At 43.0% G+C, this 20,151-nt stretch overlaps 1 protein-coding gene across 1 annotated transcript in view; it reads right to left on the minus strand.

Moving 5' to 3' along the window:
- CPNE2 (copine 2) overlaps nucleotides 1–20,151 on the minus strand; it is a 38,841-nt gene that overhangs the window by 6,913 nt on the left and 11,777 nt on the right. The window contains exons 3-10 of the mRNA XM_042437384.1: nucleotides 15,559–15,738; nucleotides 14,122–14,196; nucleotides 9,436–9,507; nucleotides 8,414–8,497; nucleotides 6,777–6,866; nucleotides 5,956–6,054; nucleotides 3,119–3,205; nucleotides 2,306–2,365 (exon numbers count right to left, since the gene is read on the minus strand). Of these exons, the coding sequence (XP_042293318.1) occupies nucleotides 2,306–2,365; nucleotides 3,119–3,205; nucleotides 5,956–6,054; nucleotides 6,777–6,866; nucleotides 8,414–8,497; nucleotides 9,436–9,507; nucleotides 14,122–14,196; nucleotides 15,559–15,738 (747 nt within the window). The remainder of the gene's footprint in view (nucleotides 1–2,305; nucleotides 2,366–3,118; nucleotides 3,206–5,955; nucleotides 6,055–6,776; nucleotides 6,867–8,413; nucleotides 8,498–9,435; nucleotides 9,508–14,121; nucleotides 14,197–15,558; nucleotides 15,739–20,151) is intronic.

Genomic DNA, 20,151 nt, shown 5'->3' on the forward strand with positions numbered 1-20,151 from the left:
GGGATGTGCAGCACAGTCTTTGCAAAGGACAGCCTTGCAAAGAAGCAACTTGTTCAATTGTTGGACTAAGGCTCTGGGTAATAGTTTTTCAGTGCAGGTCACACTCTCTCAGCCTTAGAGGAAGGCAAGCCTCTTCTGCAAATATTTTGCAAAGAAAAACCTTCGGATAAGGTTGCCATGAGTCAGAATCAACTTCAAGGCATGCACCAACAAAGCATATAGGAAGCTACTGATATTTCCCCCAATACAAGGATGAGAGCAGCCCCTTTTCATCTGGCTTTGCTTTTTTTAAAGCGTGGGGGAAATTGTGCAGTTGGAATATCTGGATGTGTTCAATGCAGTTCAGTGAGTCACCTGTTGTCTAAGGCTGGAGAGACGTTTACCTGGCATCTTTCCTCCTGTTTCTCAGTACCAGAATATCCTCACAATCCACAAACAGGGATGCCTTTATGCAGTCAACAAAAATGCACAAAACACACAATGCAAGCTTTCAAAGCTCCACTGGCTTCTCGATCAAACAATGATGTTAGGAATCACACAGGAGAGGGGAAAAATATTATGAAATGGCCATGTTAGTCACAGGGTTGCATTTTCTCAAGGCGTTGGCATCGTTCTTTGGAAGGATAACTATGCAAGCAGATCTGTCCTCCTTCTGACCTTGCGGCTCTGGGAACAAAGCCTTCCAAAGTTCAGGAGACGAAATTTGAATCCCATTAGCAATGCAAAAAGGTACTTCTTCTGAGATCCCAGGTGTCTCCATCCCTTGCGAGATCACAGCCGCTTTTGTTCCAACTCTGAGTCTCTCAAGAGAAGCCTCCATGCTTTTGCATTAGGAAAATGTTTAGCTACAACATGCCAAATATTATTGTTGTTGTTGTGTGCCTCCAAGTCATTTTTGACTTATGGCAACCCTAAGGCGAACGTATCATAGGGTTTTCCTGGCACATTTCTTCAGAAGGGAGTTGCCATTACCACCTTCTGAGGCTGAGAGAGTGCGACTTGCCAAAGGTCACCGAATGGGGTTTTATGCTCGAACAAGGAATTGAACCCTGATCTTCATATTTGACCTGGTTGCCCACCCTCCACTTTCTACCTGCTAGATATGTAAGACTACCACTCCTATCGCTTCGGCTAGCATAGCTACCATGGGATCTGTAGTCCAGCATCCTTGGGGAAAGCATGCCGAGTCTTCATCATAGGCTTCTTCTTTTTTTGACCGTCTTTACATTTTGCATTTTATATTGCAGGCACGTTTTGAGTTGCCCAAGAGCCTATTTGATTCCTCTTCAAATAGGCATAAACATCCAGGAGGAGAAAACAAAAGCAAAGAATCGTGAGATTGTTTGCAATGCTCTGAGCAAAATATCCTGAAATACAGAGAATGCAAATCTTCTCGCAGGCAGAAAAGCCGACGCGACTGCGGCTGCTCTCTGCAATGTGTTTCAAATGTAGAACCATGGAGTCAGAAGGGACTCCAGAGGTCATCTAACCCCTTTAAACAGGCTAATAATTATGCTGAGTGCATATGTGGGTGTGCATGCATCCGTGTGTCCATCTGTCAGAATTTGGATTTCCTGCCCTGCTTGGATGTATAACAGGCCTGGCTAATTCAGACATAATTCTTCATTTGTTCAAGCAGCAAGGTTGCAAAGGGCTCCTGCAGGACTGCCCTCCCCCCCCCCCCCAAAAAAAACAAACCTAAATTCATGTGGAAATTGGGAATGCATTAGGAACAAAACACCCGCCTTGGGGCTTTTTTCAGCCACATAAAATGTCCTCTTGGCATAGCTCTCCTTACAACTGGATTGAGATCACTAATTCGCTTGTGCTTCATGCCTCATTTACAACTGGAGGGAAAGGCAGCATGGTCTCACATCCACAACTTGCGCTTTGCCTGCGCACTGAAACTGTGAACTCCTCACGGCTAATCCCAGCCAAACCTATCTGCCAATTCATCCATCCATCCATCCATCCATCCATCCATCCATCTTCCTACCTATCTGCCTATCTATCTGCTAGCTATCTAGGTCCTAGGGCCTGATTTGCTCTTAAGGCCCACTCATTTGTCTCTTCAGCAGATCTCATCAGTAGCCACAGAGCTCTTCTCCCGCACATTTCAAATGAGCTGAATGTTTGAGTGAGCCACATTTCATCTCTGTGAGACCAAACAAGCTGGACTTCCAGCCATTAAGCATCCCTGGTGCTTTAATTAATATCGAGAATCTAATTGGGAGGCCTGTGATGATGGCGATTATGTGTCTCTGTTCATTATAATTCACTGAGTGAAAAATGCAAAGCTGCTTACCGTAAACATTAGCTGGCAGCCCCCGAGGATGTAGTCCAGGAAGGAGTAATCTCTGGTGATCTTCAAAAGGATGTTGAAAGATTGCAGAGAGGGAAGGAAGGTAAGAGAGAAAGTTATGTTGGAGTAATGCAAAACAAACAAACAAATAACTGCTTTCACATAAATAGCAGACTATTCACAGGCAGAAGAAACAGGTTTGAAGTTAAAAGTTAATCTTTTTTTCACCATGAAAAAAAAAATGGAGAAGCAGAGTTTGGGAATCATGGTCTTGGAGATGGACAGTCCCTTCTGATCATAGAATCATAGAGCTGGAAGAGACCACAAGGGCCATCCAGTCCAACCCCTGCCATGCAGGAACTCTCTATCAAAGTATCCCCGATTGAGAGTTCCTGCATGGCAGGGGTTGGACTGGATGGCCCTTGTGGTCTCTTCCAACTCTATGATTCTATGCTTTTCTAGTCCACCAGCCTTTGGTGGCAAGGAACCAGACTTTCTCTTCCAAAGCAGCCTGATCTGCTCCTGAAGGACCACTGATCTGGTGTCTCTCAGCCTGGGAGTGATAGCATGAGTTGCTGCACTGGGGTGGCACCAAACCTAGCAATGCCATTGGTGAAGACATAAAGTCTTCCCTGTATCTGGCATTGTATTTCAACATCCCCCATCCTTTCCCAGTTTGGAAACCTGCGGGAGATCAGCTGCCACCGGCCATCATCTCTCCAATACACCTCTCTCCCTACAGAAAAATGGCTTTTCATTCCAAGATGCAACATGAGTTTTCTATATGAGAAGTCGATGTTCATGTAAAGCATTCACCTTGCAGGATTTCACGATGATGATGCCCGAGTTCTTGTAGCTCCTCTTCTTCTTCTGTTTTTTGGGGTTAATGCATTCAAATTCTACCTGTTAGGAGGGGGGGGGGGGAAATGGAGGAATGAAAACAGGCCACAATCAACGCAAGCAATAGGTACGCAATGGTTTGCTATGTTATTCGGATGCCCAGGGTCACAGGTGGGAAAAGTATGGCCTAGAGGCAACAGGTGGCCATAACCATCTTTTAGTGGTCCTTCAAGCCTCCAAAGATCATGCACACTTCAAAAAATGAAACAAAGACAAAACACTGTGCAAAAACTGCTATCCAAAGTGCTTATCCCTATCTTCCAAAAGCTTAAAAGCTCTGTTAGAATTCAGACTAAAACCTGAATTAGTGGCAAAAGCCACTAATATTAAGACCCAAAGGCCAACCAAAAACAACACAGTCATGGCCAGCATGACTTTCCTTGGGAGGGAATTCCACAGTTGAGGTGCGGCTACAAAGAAGGCCCTGCATTGTGTTTGTCGTCGTTGCATGCCTTCAAGTCATTTCTGACTTATGTCGACCCTAAGGCAAACCTATCCTGGGGTTTTCTGGGGCTGAGAGTGTGTGGCTCAACCAATGGGTTTGCATGGATGAATGACACAGACTTTCCCCATTCTGGTTTGCAATGAGACGACAAGAAATGTTTGAGATGAGACGGGCGATGTTTCTATATTTTGTTGTTATTTGGATATAGCTTGATGCAGAGTCCCTTGGCCAAAAGCAAAGGGGAAGGGGTACTGTAGAAGCCAATGAAATTATTGATAAACAATTGAGAAATGTCATCTCCGTCTGCCAGGGTGACTCCGGAGAAACTCCATGGATCTGGACACTACAGCTTTGCTGGAAACAGTCAAGGTCCTGACTCGCTTCAAGACAACGGATGCTGGAAAATGCAGGCTCCTCTGCAATCTTTAGATCCTGGGGTTTGGAAGAAAGGCACTTCTGCTGGAGCTATTTAGAGCAGTCAGAACTCCATTCAGAAGCACTCCAGAGCAGACCGAAGGCAGAGGAACTCAATGGGGTTTCTGCTTTGGGGTGGGACAGAAAAGGATGCCGATTACTCACAAGGCAAATAAAGGCGTTCATGTCTTATTGTTAAGCTTTTTCATCTGAAAGCACCCCTTTGAAAGAATCTCTCAAAGCATTTATAGAAGGGAAAGAATGAGTCTCGTTGTCTCAAAGAGCTTTGGGTTCCATATCGAACCCTCGTGAACGGCTGTTTTAAAAACATCTGAGGTTTTCAAGTGTCAAGGTATACATCAATCTCGCTGCTTTCTTTATTCTGGGAGGATTCAAAGCCTTCACCTTCCAACCACTAGGTAATACTATTAAAATGAAATCAAAGGGAATACTCTCAGCTTTTGCAAACTGGCCTCCAATTGACCTGGATATATATATATATATATATATATATATAGGATTTTGGGGGATTTTGGAAAACCTGTGTTTGCACCTATGTATGTGAGATATCTAAGAGAAGGGTCTAAACACATTTATGTTTCCTATATATCTTTATACACATATCCGGAAGGTAATTTTATACAATATTTTTTTAATAATGTTGTGCATGAAACAAAGTTTGTGTACACTGAACCACCGGAAAGCAAAGGTGTCACTATAATCCCAGCCACCCATTAAGAATGCTTTGGTTTTGGGACTACTACTCCCAGTATCCTTCAGCCAACATGGCCAAAACCTTTCCCAAGCTCTCTTTTACAGCCCTGTCCATGACCCTCATCCAAACCCAAAGTCCTTTTTCATTTCTGTTTTCAGAAAATCCACTGAAGATGCCCGAGTCAGAAATGATCAAAGCCCCAGATCTGTCCAAAAGACGTCAAGCCATCAAAGCGGACCACAAAGCATCCAAAAACTTTCCCCGAATATGAAGGAAAAGAAGAAAGGAGCCTTAATTGCATGCGCTTCCAACTCTGCTTGAAGGCAGAAGTTGCACATTTGCCTAATGATGGCCAGTGTCAACGCTGGATAATGAGAGTTGGACACAAACGACAACAACAACAACCCGAGAGAATGCAAACGACAAGATGAAGAAAGCCATTAATCCAGGCAAAGCCAGGGGTAGAAAAAACAACATTACATGGACTGCAGAAAGTCTTTTTCAAAGGCTTATTTGAAAAGAAGACGGCCCAGCTATTTGTATTATTATTATTATTATTATTATTATTATTATTATTTTGCAACACAGCCTTATTAGCAGAAGCAACTATGCATGCTCCATAGCACCTTGCAGACAAGAACAATGTGCAAATTAATCGCCTTTTCAGAAAAGGAGGTTTAAAGTGTTAATTGGATCATTAACGACTCTCATTAATTGGATCATTAATGACCCTCACTATCAGAGCTTTGAAAATGATTTGTTAAACTTACATGCTGAACTAGACAAATCTATTTATGTGCCAATTTATTTCTCACGTCCCTCAAGGCTTAACCTAAGGGTGCATCCACACTGTAGAAATAGTGCAGTCGGATACCATTTTAAAGGCTGTCACTCACAAAACCACAAATCCCAAGACTCTGTAGGATGCAGCCAAAGCCAACGTTTAGTGCAAGTTTTCCTAACAGAGCCAGTATATTTTATATTTGACTCTGCTTGGGCGAATCTTGGGCTTTCTAATAATATTTCAGATCCTGCAAGCCTGGAATCTGCCCAGCTCTGGATTAATACTTTCAAGTGTTAAATCAAGTGAGTTTTTAGGGGCAGCAATTTGCAGGAGACCTGAACCCATGTATGCAGGGGTCATATTCCTGAGATTCAAGGGTCTTTGTCAGAACTTACTGCAAAGGTGTCTTGGGATTCGCACATCTTGGCAACTGAGGTCTGGAAATCCCCGATGAAATCGTGGCCTCCGTCGTTGTCGTAATCGTAACACACAATCTGAAAGAAAAAAGGGAAGAACGGTCAAGGATCTTGCAATGCACAGAGGTGCTTTTAATATACCTGCCCAAGGATTGAAGTTTGCAAGAGAAGCCCTTTTGTGTCTCCTACTGTTACCCAAAATGCCATCCACAGTCAATGTTTAATGGAGAAATTGTATTGTATTATACAGTATTGTATTGTATTATATTATATTATATTATATTATATTATATTATATTAGCTCAGTGAAAAGCTGCTGAGAGAGCTTGGCAACTAAAAGCAGAGATCAAACCTGTGCATAGCAGTTTCGAGAAACAGAACTCCAGAACGCAAGGTCCAAATGGAGTTTTATTTATAGACAATAAAGGATCACCATTCATGCAAACGCATGCTCACATATGCAACTTCTAATGCCATATTGTTTGGAGGGGAGGCAGTTAAAGTGGTGTCAAACTGGATTATTTCTGCAATGCAGATGCAGCTCAAGTCTATAAAAGCTTTACGCTGCAACTTCTTTGGCTCAGTCTCAAAGGTGCTGCAAAAGATCCCTTTGCACACTATTATTCCAGACTCAGTCTCTGAATTCAACATCCAGGAAAGACTCACGTGGCTTTGAGAAAACTCAACAAAAACAGTGGCACGCAGCTTTCAGTCTTAGAAATATACAAATAAATTCTTTCTTTTTCTGTAATCAGAACTGGAATCAATTACAAAGAAGAGAGAACATGGCCGTTTCTTACCTTGATGTGCTTTTCAATGTCCCCGTCGCACAGAGATATTAAAGGCACAGTGAATGGCTTCCAGACAGGATCCAGAGTGTATTTAATCACCTAGAATTGGAGAGAAAGAAAAAGCTGATTTAATTATACAATTATTTATTTATTTATTTATTTATACAATGTATTTATTTATGCACTGAACCATCAGAAAGCAAAGCAGTCACTCTCTCACACCATTCATGTAAAAAGTTTTGGATTGCGGAATATTTCAGATTTTGGAAATCCCGATAAGCGAGACTCAACCTGTGTATTAAAATATATCTGAATTAAATTCCACTTTAAAGAATATTTAAAAAGAAATAGCACCTTGCACAGTAAAGCTCCTTTCTTTCCAAACACCTACCTGGATAAAAAGGTATTTAGCTATTAGCTATTTTTGCATTTAAATTGGGCTGCTGGAACGGACACTTGGGATAAACTTTGGTATGAAAGGAGCGTTAGGGGAGTCCAATTCTGCTGTGGATGACAAATGCCAAGATTTGTAATGGCTTCTTCTTTTGTTCTAAGTGCCCATCCTTTATACTTGGCTCTGGCTGGTGAGTCTTGGAGGCCTAATTTAAAAAGCAAAAACATGCAAAGCAGATCCAAGGAGGCTGAAGTCTGTTAGTTAAAATGACTGGAGACGCTGGGTGGACGGATCAAGGAGAAACCCACACAGTCGGAACCGTGCAACAAAACAGAGACGGCAAAAAGGCTGCCAGACTTTCAGAAGGATGCGTGGGCATCTGGAAGGACACAGGCACAGAGACATTCACACTTTCCTGATGTGTCAGCACTAACACAAATCCACACCGAAGGAGGCTGTTCTTCTGAAGGGTGATGAAGGGTGCGCCGTCACCAATTCATAAGCATTTCCTGGGCACCATTCAGCATTTCTTTTCTTTCTTCTTTTAAATTGATTTTTCAACCATTAAAGATTAACACATTCTACGAAACGTGCAAAACCAACATACATAAACGTACCAACATACATACGTACGTATGTACATAAACATTAAATTTCATTATTATTCTGTATCCTGCAAACAAATTACCTCCTTGCTAATTCTATAGGCAACACTCAAGTTTCTTATTTGGATTTTGAATTCATTTCTTTATTTTGGATTTTGGAATATCTGGATTTGCATCTGCATGCATAATGAGATTGCTTGGAAATGGGACTCAAGTCTAAACACAACATTCACTGATGTTTTGTATGCACACATAGCCTGAAAGTAATTTTATACTGTAATAATTTTGTGCATGGAGCAAAGTTTGTGAACACTGAACCCTCAATGGTCACGTGGAAAGGGAAATTGGCCCTGTTTTCGGAGGCCTTTTCACATACAATTATAGCACTGGATTGAAACTCTCATCATTGGCTATGTAGCCTGGGGATGATGGGAGTTACAGTCCAACATGATTTAGAGGTTTGTACCATTCCCATCCCAGTTTCAAGCGAACTGTCTGAAGACCTGAGAGTAGTAAGCTCTCCTGTTTGACCCTGGATCTTCCCATACTTTTTTACAGTTGCATCCCTAGTATCTCTGCTGCAACATAATAAAATTAAAAGGGGGCATTTATGGCACACAAGGCAGTAGTTCAGCCATCCTGCTTACCTCTGTCCTGTGCACCAGCATCCATTTCCCATCATCCCCAGGTTTATAAAACTCTAAAAATGGGTCTGATTTTCCAAACAAATCCTGCGGAGAGGGAATGGAGAAAGAAACAGCAATGGTTATAAAATTATGTCTTTTCAACTGCCATGCAATGGATCATTAAGAGAAGAGGAGAAAGCCTCCTTGAAGCTATAAGCCAGAGGCAAGGAATGACTCCTCTTTGCTTGTCCCTCTGCTGCAATTCAAATGAAGAACAGATACAGATCTATAAATCTTGACAACCTAAGTACCAGCCAGTAAGTCGCAAGCCTCTGAGGATGGATTGGTTTGCCCCAAGCGATGAATATATTGCACATAAAACCAGTTACTGATACTAATAGGCAAGAGACCAGGGTGATCATAAAAGACAAATTCTCCAACAGCTTTACAAGCCGGAGTATTGGAGTTTTTTTAACAGAGACGTTGGCTGTGTGGAAACCAGCCGCTTTGCTCAAACCAAGTCGTCTGAGGGTCAGATTGGATGGTGCATGGGAGCGGCGCAAGTATTAAAATGGCTTATTTTAAAGAAAAGAGCTTGTGAAAAAAGCAGCGTTGAAAAGATGTGATCAGGAATGGAAGTGCATTGAGGAAGGAAGCATGGGTTGACTATCTCTTGGCCATCTTGGGATGGAAACACACTGGTTTGGCACCATTTCTTATCATGTGAAATCAGTGAGTTAAGCAGGAGGTTGAATTCAATCAAAGATGCCCATCTGGATTGGTAAGTATTTGTAAGGAGATAGTTTTGGAATGAAAAAATCAGTTGGCAGTGTGGAAAACAGATCATGCAAACATGGATCACTGAAGGACTATTATGGGGGAAAGCATAGGACAAGGAACGATGCCAAATAGGTATGCATCCATCCTTACACTTGTGGGATTGTGGTGGGACAATAATAAAGTCCAACAATATCTTACAGTCTGCTTGGATGAATTTATTGCTTGGAAAGGGAAGTGAAACACAAGGCTCAAGTAATACAAACCTTTTTATCCAGCTTTCGGCCAGCCATGCTGAGCGTGATCACGCGGTTGTCGGAGAGCTCTTGGGCTGCTATCTGAAAGACAAGGGGAAGCGTTGTTCGTTTTTAGCAAGCGGCACACATTATATTTGAGTGCTCAAAATTTGGAAAGAAACTCAACTTCCAATGGCTTTCCCTCAAACTCAATCCTGGTCTCCAGAGTCGCTGATCCAATGCTCAAACCAGTGGCTACATGCATTGATTTATTTCGGCCGATGGCCAGCAAAACACTAGACCAGTGCTTCCCAAACTTTGGTCCTCCACAGATGTTTCGAACTTCAGCTCCCAGAATTTCTGATCGCTGAGCAAGCTTTCTGGTTAAAGCCCAAAACACCTGGATGACCAAAGTTTGGAAACCATTGCACTAAACCTCCCCAACTCTTCCTTGGCGCCATGCCTAGGCTAGCCCTTTGACTCCAATTATGGCCCAGAAGCCTGAGTTCTTGGGATGATCCCCAAACTGGAAACTCTAGTCGCCACTTGGCACAATGTTTGCAAAGAGTTGCACTTCTGTTTTAGTGATGGTTTCCATACCTCGATGTAGCCCAGCCTGGCATTCCTTCCCCAGCTTTGCCAATCCAACCTTCGGAAAGGGAGTGCCGGTAGTGAGACAACATTGACCAAGGCTGAAAATAGCACTCTCCGCTTTGCTCTTGTTTGCTTACCAAAATGATCCCAAAAAGCAAAAAAGCAGTGACTCATAGAGCTCTTGTTAGCGATGACCCAAGAGGAGCTGGATGCTCCTGGGAGCAGAAATTTACATGTTCCAAGACAATTTTCTTTCCCGTGGGAATTATATAAAAGAACTCATTTATGCTACCCATCCTGATGTATGCTGCATCTGTGCTGCAAAAATAATCCGGTTTGACACCGCTTTAACTGCCATGGCTCAATGCTATGGCATTCTGGGAGTTGCTGTGCTTCTAGGAGAGAAACTTGGATGCGAATTTTCTGTATTGGAAAACGTTGCCATCAATAATACAGATAATTAGGGCCCCATTAAGACTGTCTGTCCACAGAAACAGGAAAACAAGTCCTTCCAGCTTCTGCAAGCGAAACAGCCAGATGGACCGTCCTGAAAATAAAGAGATGGCTCTTTCCTGTTGTACAGACTGCAATCGCCACATTCACCGATGCGCATGTTTTTCTTCTTCCTCTTTCATTAGGGACAATTTATTTTTTTGCTTTAATTATTTTATTTATTTATTTATTTATTTATTTTGCATGGGTTGTCAAAGCAGCGCTAGGCTCAACTTGTAGCAAAACTGTTGCTAACCTCCCAAAAATCTCATTTCAAATCATCACCCAATAAAATTAAGCATCAAAGCCCCCATCCGAGAGACTTTCAGGCATCAGAAGATCAATTTCGGAGTGATTTTTTCCCTGCAGGACGACATCAGGAGGGCCACATACGGCTGCAGGGGCCACATGCGACCCATGGGCCTCCATCTGCCTGTTCTAGACATGTCCCACAATTGGGAAAGTGATGCAAATATAATTTCCCCGCACCCTCAATTGCAGTATCTCCAAACCCTTCAGTTGAACTGCTGGCAACCTGTAAAGGTAGGGATTTTTAATGGGGGCGAGGAGGCTGGCATTGTCAGACATCCTACAACAACAGAGCTCTGTCATTGCAATTGTGTCTCACAATGCAGTATCTCGGCCGGGGTCCTCTTTCCCAAATAATGGCTTTCTTTTAAAAAACAAACCCTACATGATTTCAGTTGAGTGCAAAGGCACATTGCTGGGAAATGACTCATAGAGATTCTTTCACATGGCTGACTGCAGGACTACTTAGCAAAGAAGCAATGAGTAAAGCGTGAGCAGCTAAGCGACCTTTGGTTGAACATTGCTCCACCTCCGTCAGCAACTCCTGGGTGTAAAATTCAGAGACATGGTCATGGTGATGTGGAATATCGGTCTCCAAAAGGGTCTTGCAGTGGCTTTCAAACTAAATGAGTGAAAGGAGTGTAGCATGAGCTTTCATAGATTTGCTCTACTTCCTCAGATGCATGGAGTGGACAGCTCCTGGTTGCAAAATTCAGAGCCATAGCTATGGTAGTCTGGATTATCAGTATGCAAAAGGATCTTGTAGTGCCTTTCAGACTGAGTGAAAGAAGGTGCAGCATGAGCTTTCATAGATTTGCTCTACTTCCTCAGATGCATGGAGCGGACAACTCCTGGGTTGCTTCTCTTTTGCATATGCAACATATTTTGTTTCTTTGTGCCTGCAGCATTAGTCCTCTATGATTAAGACAAAACCAGATACCTCCATAGAGGAAGAAACATACACAACGGATGCGATTAGCTTCCTCTGCAGCAGCTTGTGCCATTGAAGAAATAAGCATGAGCTTTCATAGATTTCATCTACTTCCTCAGTTGCATGCAGCGAACAGCTCCTGGGTTGTTTCTCTTTGGAAGATCAACATGTTTTGGTTTCTTTATGTCTGCAGCATTAGTCCTCTATGATGAAGAGAAACAGATGCTTCCATAGAGGAAGAAGTATGTGCACAGGATGAGATTTGTAGCAGTTTGCACCACTGAAGAACTAAGCATGAACTTTCGTAGATTTCATCTACTTCCTCAGATGCATGCAGTGAACAAGTCCCCAGTTTTTTATTTTGCAGATCAACGTATATTTTTTCCTTTATGTCTGCAGCATTAGTCCTCTATAATGAGAAACAGATGCCTCCATAGAGGAGGAAAAATGCGCACAGGATAAGATTAGCTTGCTCTGCGGTGATTTGTGCCACCGAAGAGATAAACTATCTCTCAAAGAGCATTTAAACACTTATGCAGCATGTAGTTAAAACTTAAAATACATTTCCGTCTCTTTCATTGCAGGGCCTAAATACCTTAAAGGCACCAAATCGTGATTTTGGAAGCTAAGCATCTAACAAGGATACGTTCCTATATCTTCCAAAATGATGGTCCATTCATTTATTAGAAGGGAAAAGCACAGAAAATATGCAGCTGATAGGATTCCAAAGATCTTGTCTGATCTTGTATGCAAACCAGGATCAGCCCTGGTTAGTACTTGGATGGGAGACCGCCAACGAATGCCAGGTGCTGTATTGCAGAGGAAGGAACTGGCAAAACCACTTCTGATCCCTTGCTTAAGAAAACCCTATGCGTTTCATGGAGTCACCATAAACCGACAGGTGACTTGAAGGGCATATGCACATGCTCTTTCATTATTTTTCTTGGTTATATTCAATATTGTCAGTGAAAGTGTCCCAGGAAGCAAGACTGATGGATACAAAGCCGAAGTATAAGGACCAGTGATCTCAAATAAGCTATATATCCATCACACCACATTATTTTCCCATATGAATGTCAAGTGCAGAACAAGTTGTCCCTTCCAACTTAAAATGGATAAAACGAGAAGGACAGAAAGCAAAGGAAAGGGTAGAAGGGAAACATTTTGTTGCAGACTAATATCACTTTCTTTCTTTCCCTTTTTCCCCCATTTGCAAACTATCCAAATATGCCTACAATGGGGAAAGTGTTGCTAAGAAACCTGTTGCTAAGTAGTAAGCTTGGTCCTTCTTCCCTCCAACATTTATCATGGCACTTAAAAAAAAATCGAGCCATTGATCCGGATTTATCTGGCAATGTTATCTACAGATCTGTAGTGCCCACGAGGACTTGCACAAGCAATATATACCTTATGTAGAATGAGTATTTTTATACAAATGATGTTATATTGGAATAAATATGATTTTCCTTTCCCCATCCCTTTTGACTTTGAGGTTGCATCAAGGCAGAGACTGGTTGGTTTCTACCGATCTGGTCTAGGAACATCTCCAGCCAAACAACAAAAGGCATTGATGTTTTGCATAAATCGATAAGAAGCGGACTTTTAAAAACTGCAGCTATTTACAGATGAAAAACCAGTCAAAGCAAAGCAAAAGCGGGGTTTAAATGGTAGCTTCACCAGTGAAGAAACCATCATTCGGAGTCAGTACCCATTTATAGTGCACTGTTATAGCACTATGACTCCAAAACACACTGCAGAAATAATCCAGACTGTTTCAACTGTCCTGGCTCCATTTTAGGGAATCCTGGGAACTGTAGTTTTGTGAGGCATTTAGCCTTCTCTGCCAGACAGCTCTGGTGCCACAATAAACTACAACTCCCAGGATTCCCTATCACTGAGCCAGGGCAGTTAAAGTGGTCCCAAACTGGATTATTTCTGCAAAGTGTTTTGAACCTGCCATGGCTACATCCAATGCAATCCCAGAATTTGTAGTTTAGGGAGGCAATAGAGCTCTCTGCCTTCTTAGGTGTTAAACTACAAGTCCCAGGATTCCATAGGTTCTTGCCATGGCAGTTAAAGTGGAATCATAATGCTATAACACTAATTTTGTAGTCTGAAAGGGCTCTAAAATGCACTTAATTTTGGCTGGATTGTGCCGTCCAGTGGTGCCATCTCCCAACCGGACATCCTTCCCAAAGTGTTGGACTGCAAACCCTGCAACATACCATTTATACTGGCAGTGATTCCCCAAACATTCGTCCTCCAGCTGTTTTGGACTTCAACTCCCAGAAGCCCCAGCCAACAGTCAATAATTCTGGGAGCTGAAATCCAAAACATCTGAAGGACCAAAGTTTGGGAGCTATTGATCGACCATGAAAGCGCACCCATACCGTGATCATCCCCTTTCCAGCTGGTTTCCCATTCCCCAGAAGGAGGGCTTTTGTGATCTTCTTGCTTGAGACGATCTAAGGGAGATGGAAGAAAGAAGAGAGCATGTTACGATTTATCCAGAGGTGGGTTTGGATGGGGATGATGCACCAGCTGCAATTGCAATCCCTCTTCAAACACTAAATTGCTCTGTGGCCTGGCCAAGGCACTGACTTCCATGTGCTTGACTCAAAATGTCACATTTGCTCACGGATGTCTTGGATCTGTAGCAAACACCCAGCTCTCTGCTGAGCAGAGAGGCAGAGGGGAAGCATCATGCAAGGGGAATAGGCATTTATGCCACACAACGCAGTAGGGGAGCACATTTTCCTTCCTGATCTCAGCCTGGAGGCAGCTTGCGACTAAACAAACCAAGGGTTTTGGTGCCAGTTGTGAGAGTCGGTGGGGAATGGATGCGCATTGGTTATCTGAACTTGCTGAATAGCAAGCTCTGACACAACCTCAGGTTGAACATGAATATATGGTTGGAATTAAGTACTGTACAGTCAGCCCTCCATATCCATGGATTCTTCATCCACAGATCCAAGCATGCGTGGCTTGGAAACATTCCAAAAAATACATACATTCCAAAAAGCAAGGCTTGACTTTGCCATTTCACTCAAGGGATACCATTTGACTATCCATTGCATTTAATGGGGCTTGAGTATCCATGGATTTTGGTATCTTCAAACCGAAGCCCAGTGGATACCAAGGGCCCCCACTTTACTGGAAGTTGTTAAAGCAGCAACTGCTCTACAAGAGCCAATAAATAAAGTTGAACTGCTTGTTAGTTTCAAGACATAGCCGTGTTCATCTGTGGAAGCAGTACGTAGAGAGATCTTGCAGCCCCTTTGAGACTCACTGAAAGAAAGCAGTTGGCAGCATGAGCTTTCTTAGACTTGAGTCTACTTTCCCCCATATGCACACCATTGGTGTGTGTGTGTGTGTATATATATATATATATATATATATATATATGCCACCAAATGCATCTGAGGAAGCAGACTGAAGTCTGCAAAAACTCCTGCTGCCAACTTCTTTCAGTGAGTCTCAAAGGTGCCACAAGATCTCTCTATGCACCACTTGTTAATTTGTTAGCTCTGATTCAAACTAGAAATCACTTCTAAAGCACATTTGTCCACTTTAAGATCACCTGGAGGCCCAGTCATCCCAGTCCAAGAAGGGATTTAGGACTGGGTGAGAATGGCAAGCATCCAAGGCTAGGAATTGCAGGGCCTGGATAAGAAGGCTTCTTCTTACAATCTCATGCACCACCGTCCTGACATCTACTCCTTTCTGTCACCAAAAAAACCCAACACCATATTTTGCCAGGAAATTTATGATGTGACAGTTAGGAAACAAAGGCGCAGATCTGAATTGCATCTGGAGGAAAAACCTACCGATCCCAAAGTGCAGGAAAACTCCCCCAGGAAGTCATGTTCATAGAGTTGCATGCTGGACTTGTCTTGGTCGAACAAGGCAAATTTCAGCTTCTGGACCTCCTCAAAGCGATAATCGACGACAAACTTCTTGGAGAAAGCTGGGTTCAGGTTGTTTATTGCGGTTTCTGTCCGGTCGATCTGCAAAAGAAGGGAATGCCACAAGTGAGCATGCAAGCTGCCGTTATATATGAGACGTCTTTTGGAAACAATGCACCTTTTATCACAATTTAATGGCGAAGAGAGATGCGACAGTTTTAGAGTGGGAAGAAGCGACAAAGAGCACAACAAAATATGCTGAATATATAAAACTGAATAAAATAAATGAAATGAAAGTTCATGTTGCATTATCCATACACGTCTGTTATATTTTTGTCCAATGTCAAATCCCCAAATGCAATTTCCCGCCAATGTTTTTGGAATCAACCCGAGCAGCTCACTGCAGAATTAATGCAGTTTGAGACCACTTTAACTGCCTCCATGCTAAGGAATTCTGGGATCTCTAGTTTTGTGAGGTATTGAGCCTTCCCTGGCACAGAGCTCTGGTGCCTCAGAGAACTACAAATCCCAGGATTGCACATGATGGAGCCATGGAAATGTCAAACTGCATCGATTCTGCAATTTGATGCAGCCAAAGAAAAAGACGAAGAGATTCAACTCCTTCGATTCCCTGTTTTTTCCTGCATGCTCACTTTTAAACTGAACTGATTCGAACACAGGAGCACATCTCTCTCTCACACCTCCCACATCTTGCCATGGCGAAATGGCAGCATTTAGCACTAGTAGCAATCGCTACCAAGGCCTTTTCCTTCCTAGTAGGATGGGTACACCAATGTAATTCACTCCATCCATCTGTCTCGCTGGCATCCATTCAGCTATAAGCTTTGGCGCAGAGGATGCAGAAGGAAAAGTTTTCCTTCTATGGAACAGACTTTGCTTTCTAACTGATCAGAAGAGGAACGAAGGCAAGAAGAGAATGGCTCACAAGTCTTTTAACTCCTTTGTCTTTCTCCATCAGTTTGCCTAGCATCTGCACTGCAGAAGTAATCCATTTTGGCACCACTTTAGCTGCCATTGCTCAAGGCAATGCAATTCTGTGAACTGTAGTTTGTTGTGGTGCCAAAGCTCTCAGAGACAGAAGGCTCAATGTCTCATAAAACTACATTTTCCAGGATTCCGTAGCATTGAGCCTTGTTAGTTAAAGCAGTGTCAACCGGATTATTTCTGCAGTGCAGATGCAACCTATGTCTCAGGTTTTGACTCGGAAACCTCAAGGCCTGGAATGATCCTGAAATGGCAACCCTAAATAAGAGCCATCCATTCCTCCATAGGCACTCTTAGCTGAGATACTTCTCCGTTGAAAGATTTGGCTTCTCCTGGAGCACATTTCAACACCTTTCCTCCCTTCTCTACAAAGCAAACCTTGGCCGGAAATCTTGGAGTTGAATGAAATACAAGGGAGAAAAATTCAAGAGGAGAAGGAATCATGCGTTACGCAGTATGTTTTGCAGTGAGCCATTATGGCATAGCGGTTTGAGCATTGGGACTACACCAGGGTTCGAATCCTGGCTTGGCCATGGAGACCTTGTGCAAGTCACGCTCTCTCAGCCTCGAAGGATGGCAATGGCAAACCTCCTCTGAAGAAATGTGCCAGGAAAACCCCACGATAGCATTAAGGTCAGCATTAATTCGGGAACAACGTGAAGGCACACAACAAGAACACCGACAACACGATGCACAGCTCTTGGATTAACGGCACTAACATTAGCGCAAAAAAGAAAAAATAGAGAGGGAGAACACACGTTTGCACAAAAACAGGGACTCCAGTCCCAACATGCTTTTTTTGGCTACAGGCTCTGGAAAACGGTGACACCTTTGAGGCCTGGCATTTATGCACCAAGACCTCACGAACTCTGAAAAGGAGCTCTGTTCGGAAAACTGAAATCTGGTTGCTTTGAGGTCCTTCGCTGTCCTGGCAACACATTCCTGCAAAATTAAACTACGGAGAGAGCGCAACTCACAAAACACACACACACACACCCCTCACCTCCAAGACTTTGACTTTAATACAATCACCCTTCTGTATCTATGAGTTGGGCTCCCAAAAGACTGTCAGGGAAAAATACCCTGAAAGAGATTTGAAGTCCTTCTGCCAGAACTTCCCCATCACCTTAGGTGCCCTTCTCCATCCAGAACTTTTTAGAAAGCAAAGTACAGTAACAGTGATCAGCATCCAAAGATACGACCGTGTTAGTCCATCAAATCAGTCTGTAGAGAGATCTTGTGGCACCTTTTAGACTTAACCGAAAGAATGGAGTTGGCAGCATGAGCTTTCCTAGACCTAAGTCTACTTCCTCAGGTGCATATGGACCAAATTTGGATCCAAATGTGTCTGAAGAAGTAGACTTAAGTCTATGAAAGCTCTTAGTCTCAAAGGTGCTACAAGATCTCTCTACGCAGTGATCAGCATCGTTGCACTTTCTCAGTAATAAGGTCCTGTCAATTATGTTAAAGAACTGGATGCCCATCTGTTACAGGGAATGCTTGGATTGCGTCTTCCTGCATGGCACAATGGGGTTGGATTGAATTATCTTTGGGGTCTCTCCCCACTCTATGGTTCCATGATTCACAAAAGTGATACCTTTAGTTTATTTTGTGGGTTTTTCAGGCTATGTGGCTATGTTCTGGAAGAGTTTATTCCTGACTTTTCGCCAGCATCTGTGGCTGGCATCTTCAGAGAATGCTGGCATGGAAGCGAGTGGGGTATATATACTGTGTGACCCTTGATTGAGAGGAAGGGATTTACATGCTAAACTATGGATGCAGGCTGTGAAAGCCTTTGACTTCACAATGATATCTATATTGAGCTACCCAAATGCAAAATAAAAATACATGGTCCAAGCTTGCAAAGCTTCACTTTGATGTTAAAAATCATACAGGTGAAAAAATATATATTAAGACGATGTTATTCCCAAGCTTGCATTTTATCAAGTTGTGGCTGTTTTCAGTTCAGATGGAATGAAATTCATGCAGGTGGGTCCTTCCTTCTTCTGGCCATGTTTGTACTCCAGGAATTTATAAGCTCCATTTGTAAAACAAAAAGAGATGCTCTTTCTGAGATCCAAGTTGCTTTGCATCCTTTGTGAAGCCACAAGCTCCTGTGTTAAGCAGAGTGCACTCTGGTGCTGCGACAAACAGTTCACACAACTCCATAGCATTGAGCCATGGCAGTTAAAGCGACGTCAAACTGGATTATTTCTGCAGTGTAGATGCAGCCTAGGGATTATAAAGGAGGGAGGAGGTGAAAGGAAGAAAAACCAACAATGAAGCGTTGCTGGAATTTTTTAAAAAGTTGGAGCAACGTTTGGAAACGGCACAACAACGCCATGATGCTAATGTTGCTAAAAATACCAGGAAGGTTGGTAAGGAAATGGAACAGCGAGTGACTGCCAGCCAGATGCCAGGGAGGGGGAAAGCATAGGAAAATCACGTTCTCTTCTCCGAAGAAGATTCCTCCCTGATCATTTAGGAGGAGCGCAATCAAGATAACCAGCCACGCATTAGCGCTAATTGCAGAGCGCAACCGCGGGATTCGGAACTGATTGTTACTTGTAGTTCCTCGCTGCACTGAATGACGTTATTGGGCAGCATGTTTTGAGCTTTGAGGAGAGGAGGTGGGAAAGAAATAAAATGCATTATTATTATTATTATTATTATTATTATTATTATTATTATTATTATTATGTTGCTCCTGGGCCACCAATCCTTCCCATTGACATCTTTGTCATTTTTCCATCTATAGATACCATTTATTTTTTCAGGAAGAGAAACTGTAAATGCGCAACACATATGCGCACCCTGTCAATTCTGACCGGTTTCTGATACACAGACACACACTCCCTTCAAAATCCCAGCCGCAGCTGTCTTTGCACAGACCGTCCATTCAAGACTCCTTCTCTCTTTCATCGCCAGGCGCATACTTTTTGTGAAGCGAGGGCCTAAAAATAGCGCAGGCGTAAATAAAAAAACCACACATTTTGAAGCCTGAGTTGGGGAGTCTGTCTCTCCAGACATTGATGCCTTTGGACTGAAAGCCTTCCGAGAAGGGAGCTCTTAGCAACCAGGCATTGGAAATTTGAAAATGGCACTCCAGGACACACTGGGGAAATGGGTTCTTCTCATTCATGATACACTAGGGCTTTTGGGGAGCCTTTCCATACCCTTCCAGAGGTTTCTGGGGGTGCAGAATTGAACCCCAGTGCAGAATTTTGCACAGTAGAGTGGCACTGTCACAGCAAAAGAAAATAAAATACAACAACAGCAACAACCATGCATGGCATGGTAAAGAGTTGGACTGGATGGCCCTTGGGGGTCTCTTCCAACTCTATGACTGTATGGCTGCGTCTGCACTGCAGAAATAATCTGGTTTGGCACCACTTTAACTGCCACGGCTGAGTACTATGGAGGTCTGGGAATGATAGTTTACTGGGTCACCAGATCTCTCTGACAGGGAAGGATAAATGTCCCGCAAAACTGCAGTTCCTAGACTTCCAT

The sequence above is a fragment of the Sceloporus undulatus genome, chromosome 8, assembly GCF_019175285.1.
Source record: "Sceloporus undulatus isolate JIND9_A2432 ecotype Alabama chromosome 8, SceUnd_v1.1, whole genome shotgun sequence".
NCBI lineage: Eukaryota > Metazoa > Chordata > Lepidosauria > Squamata > Phrynosomatidae > Sceloporus > Sceloporus undulatus.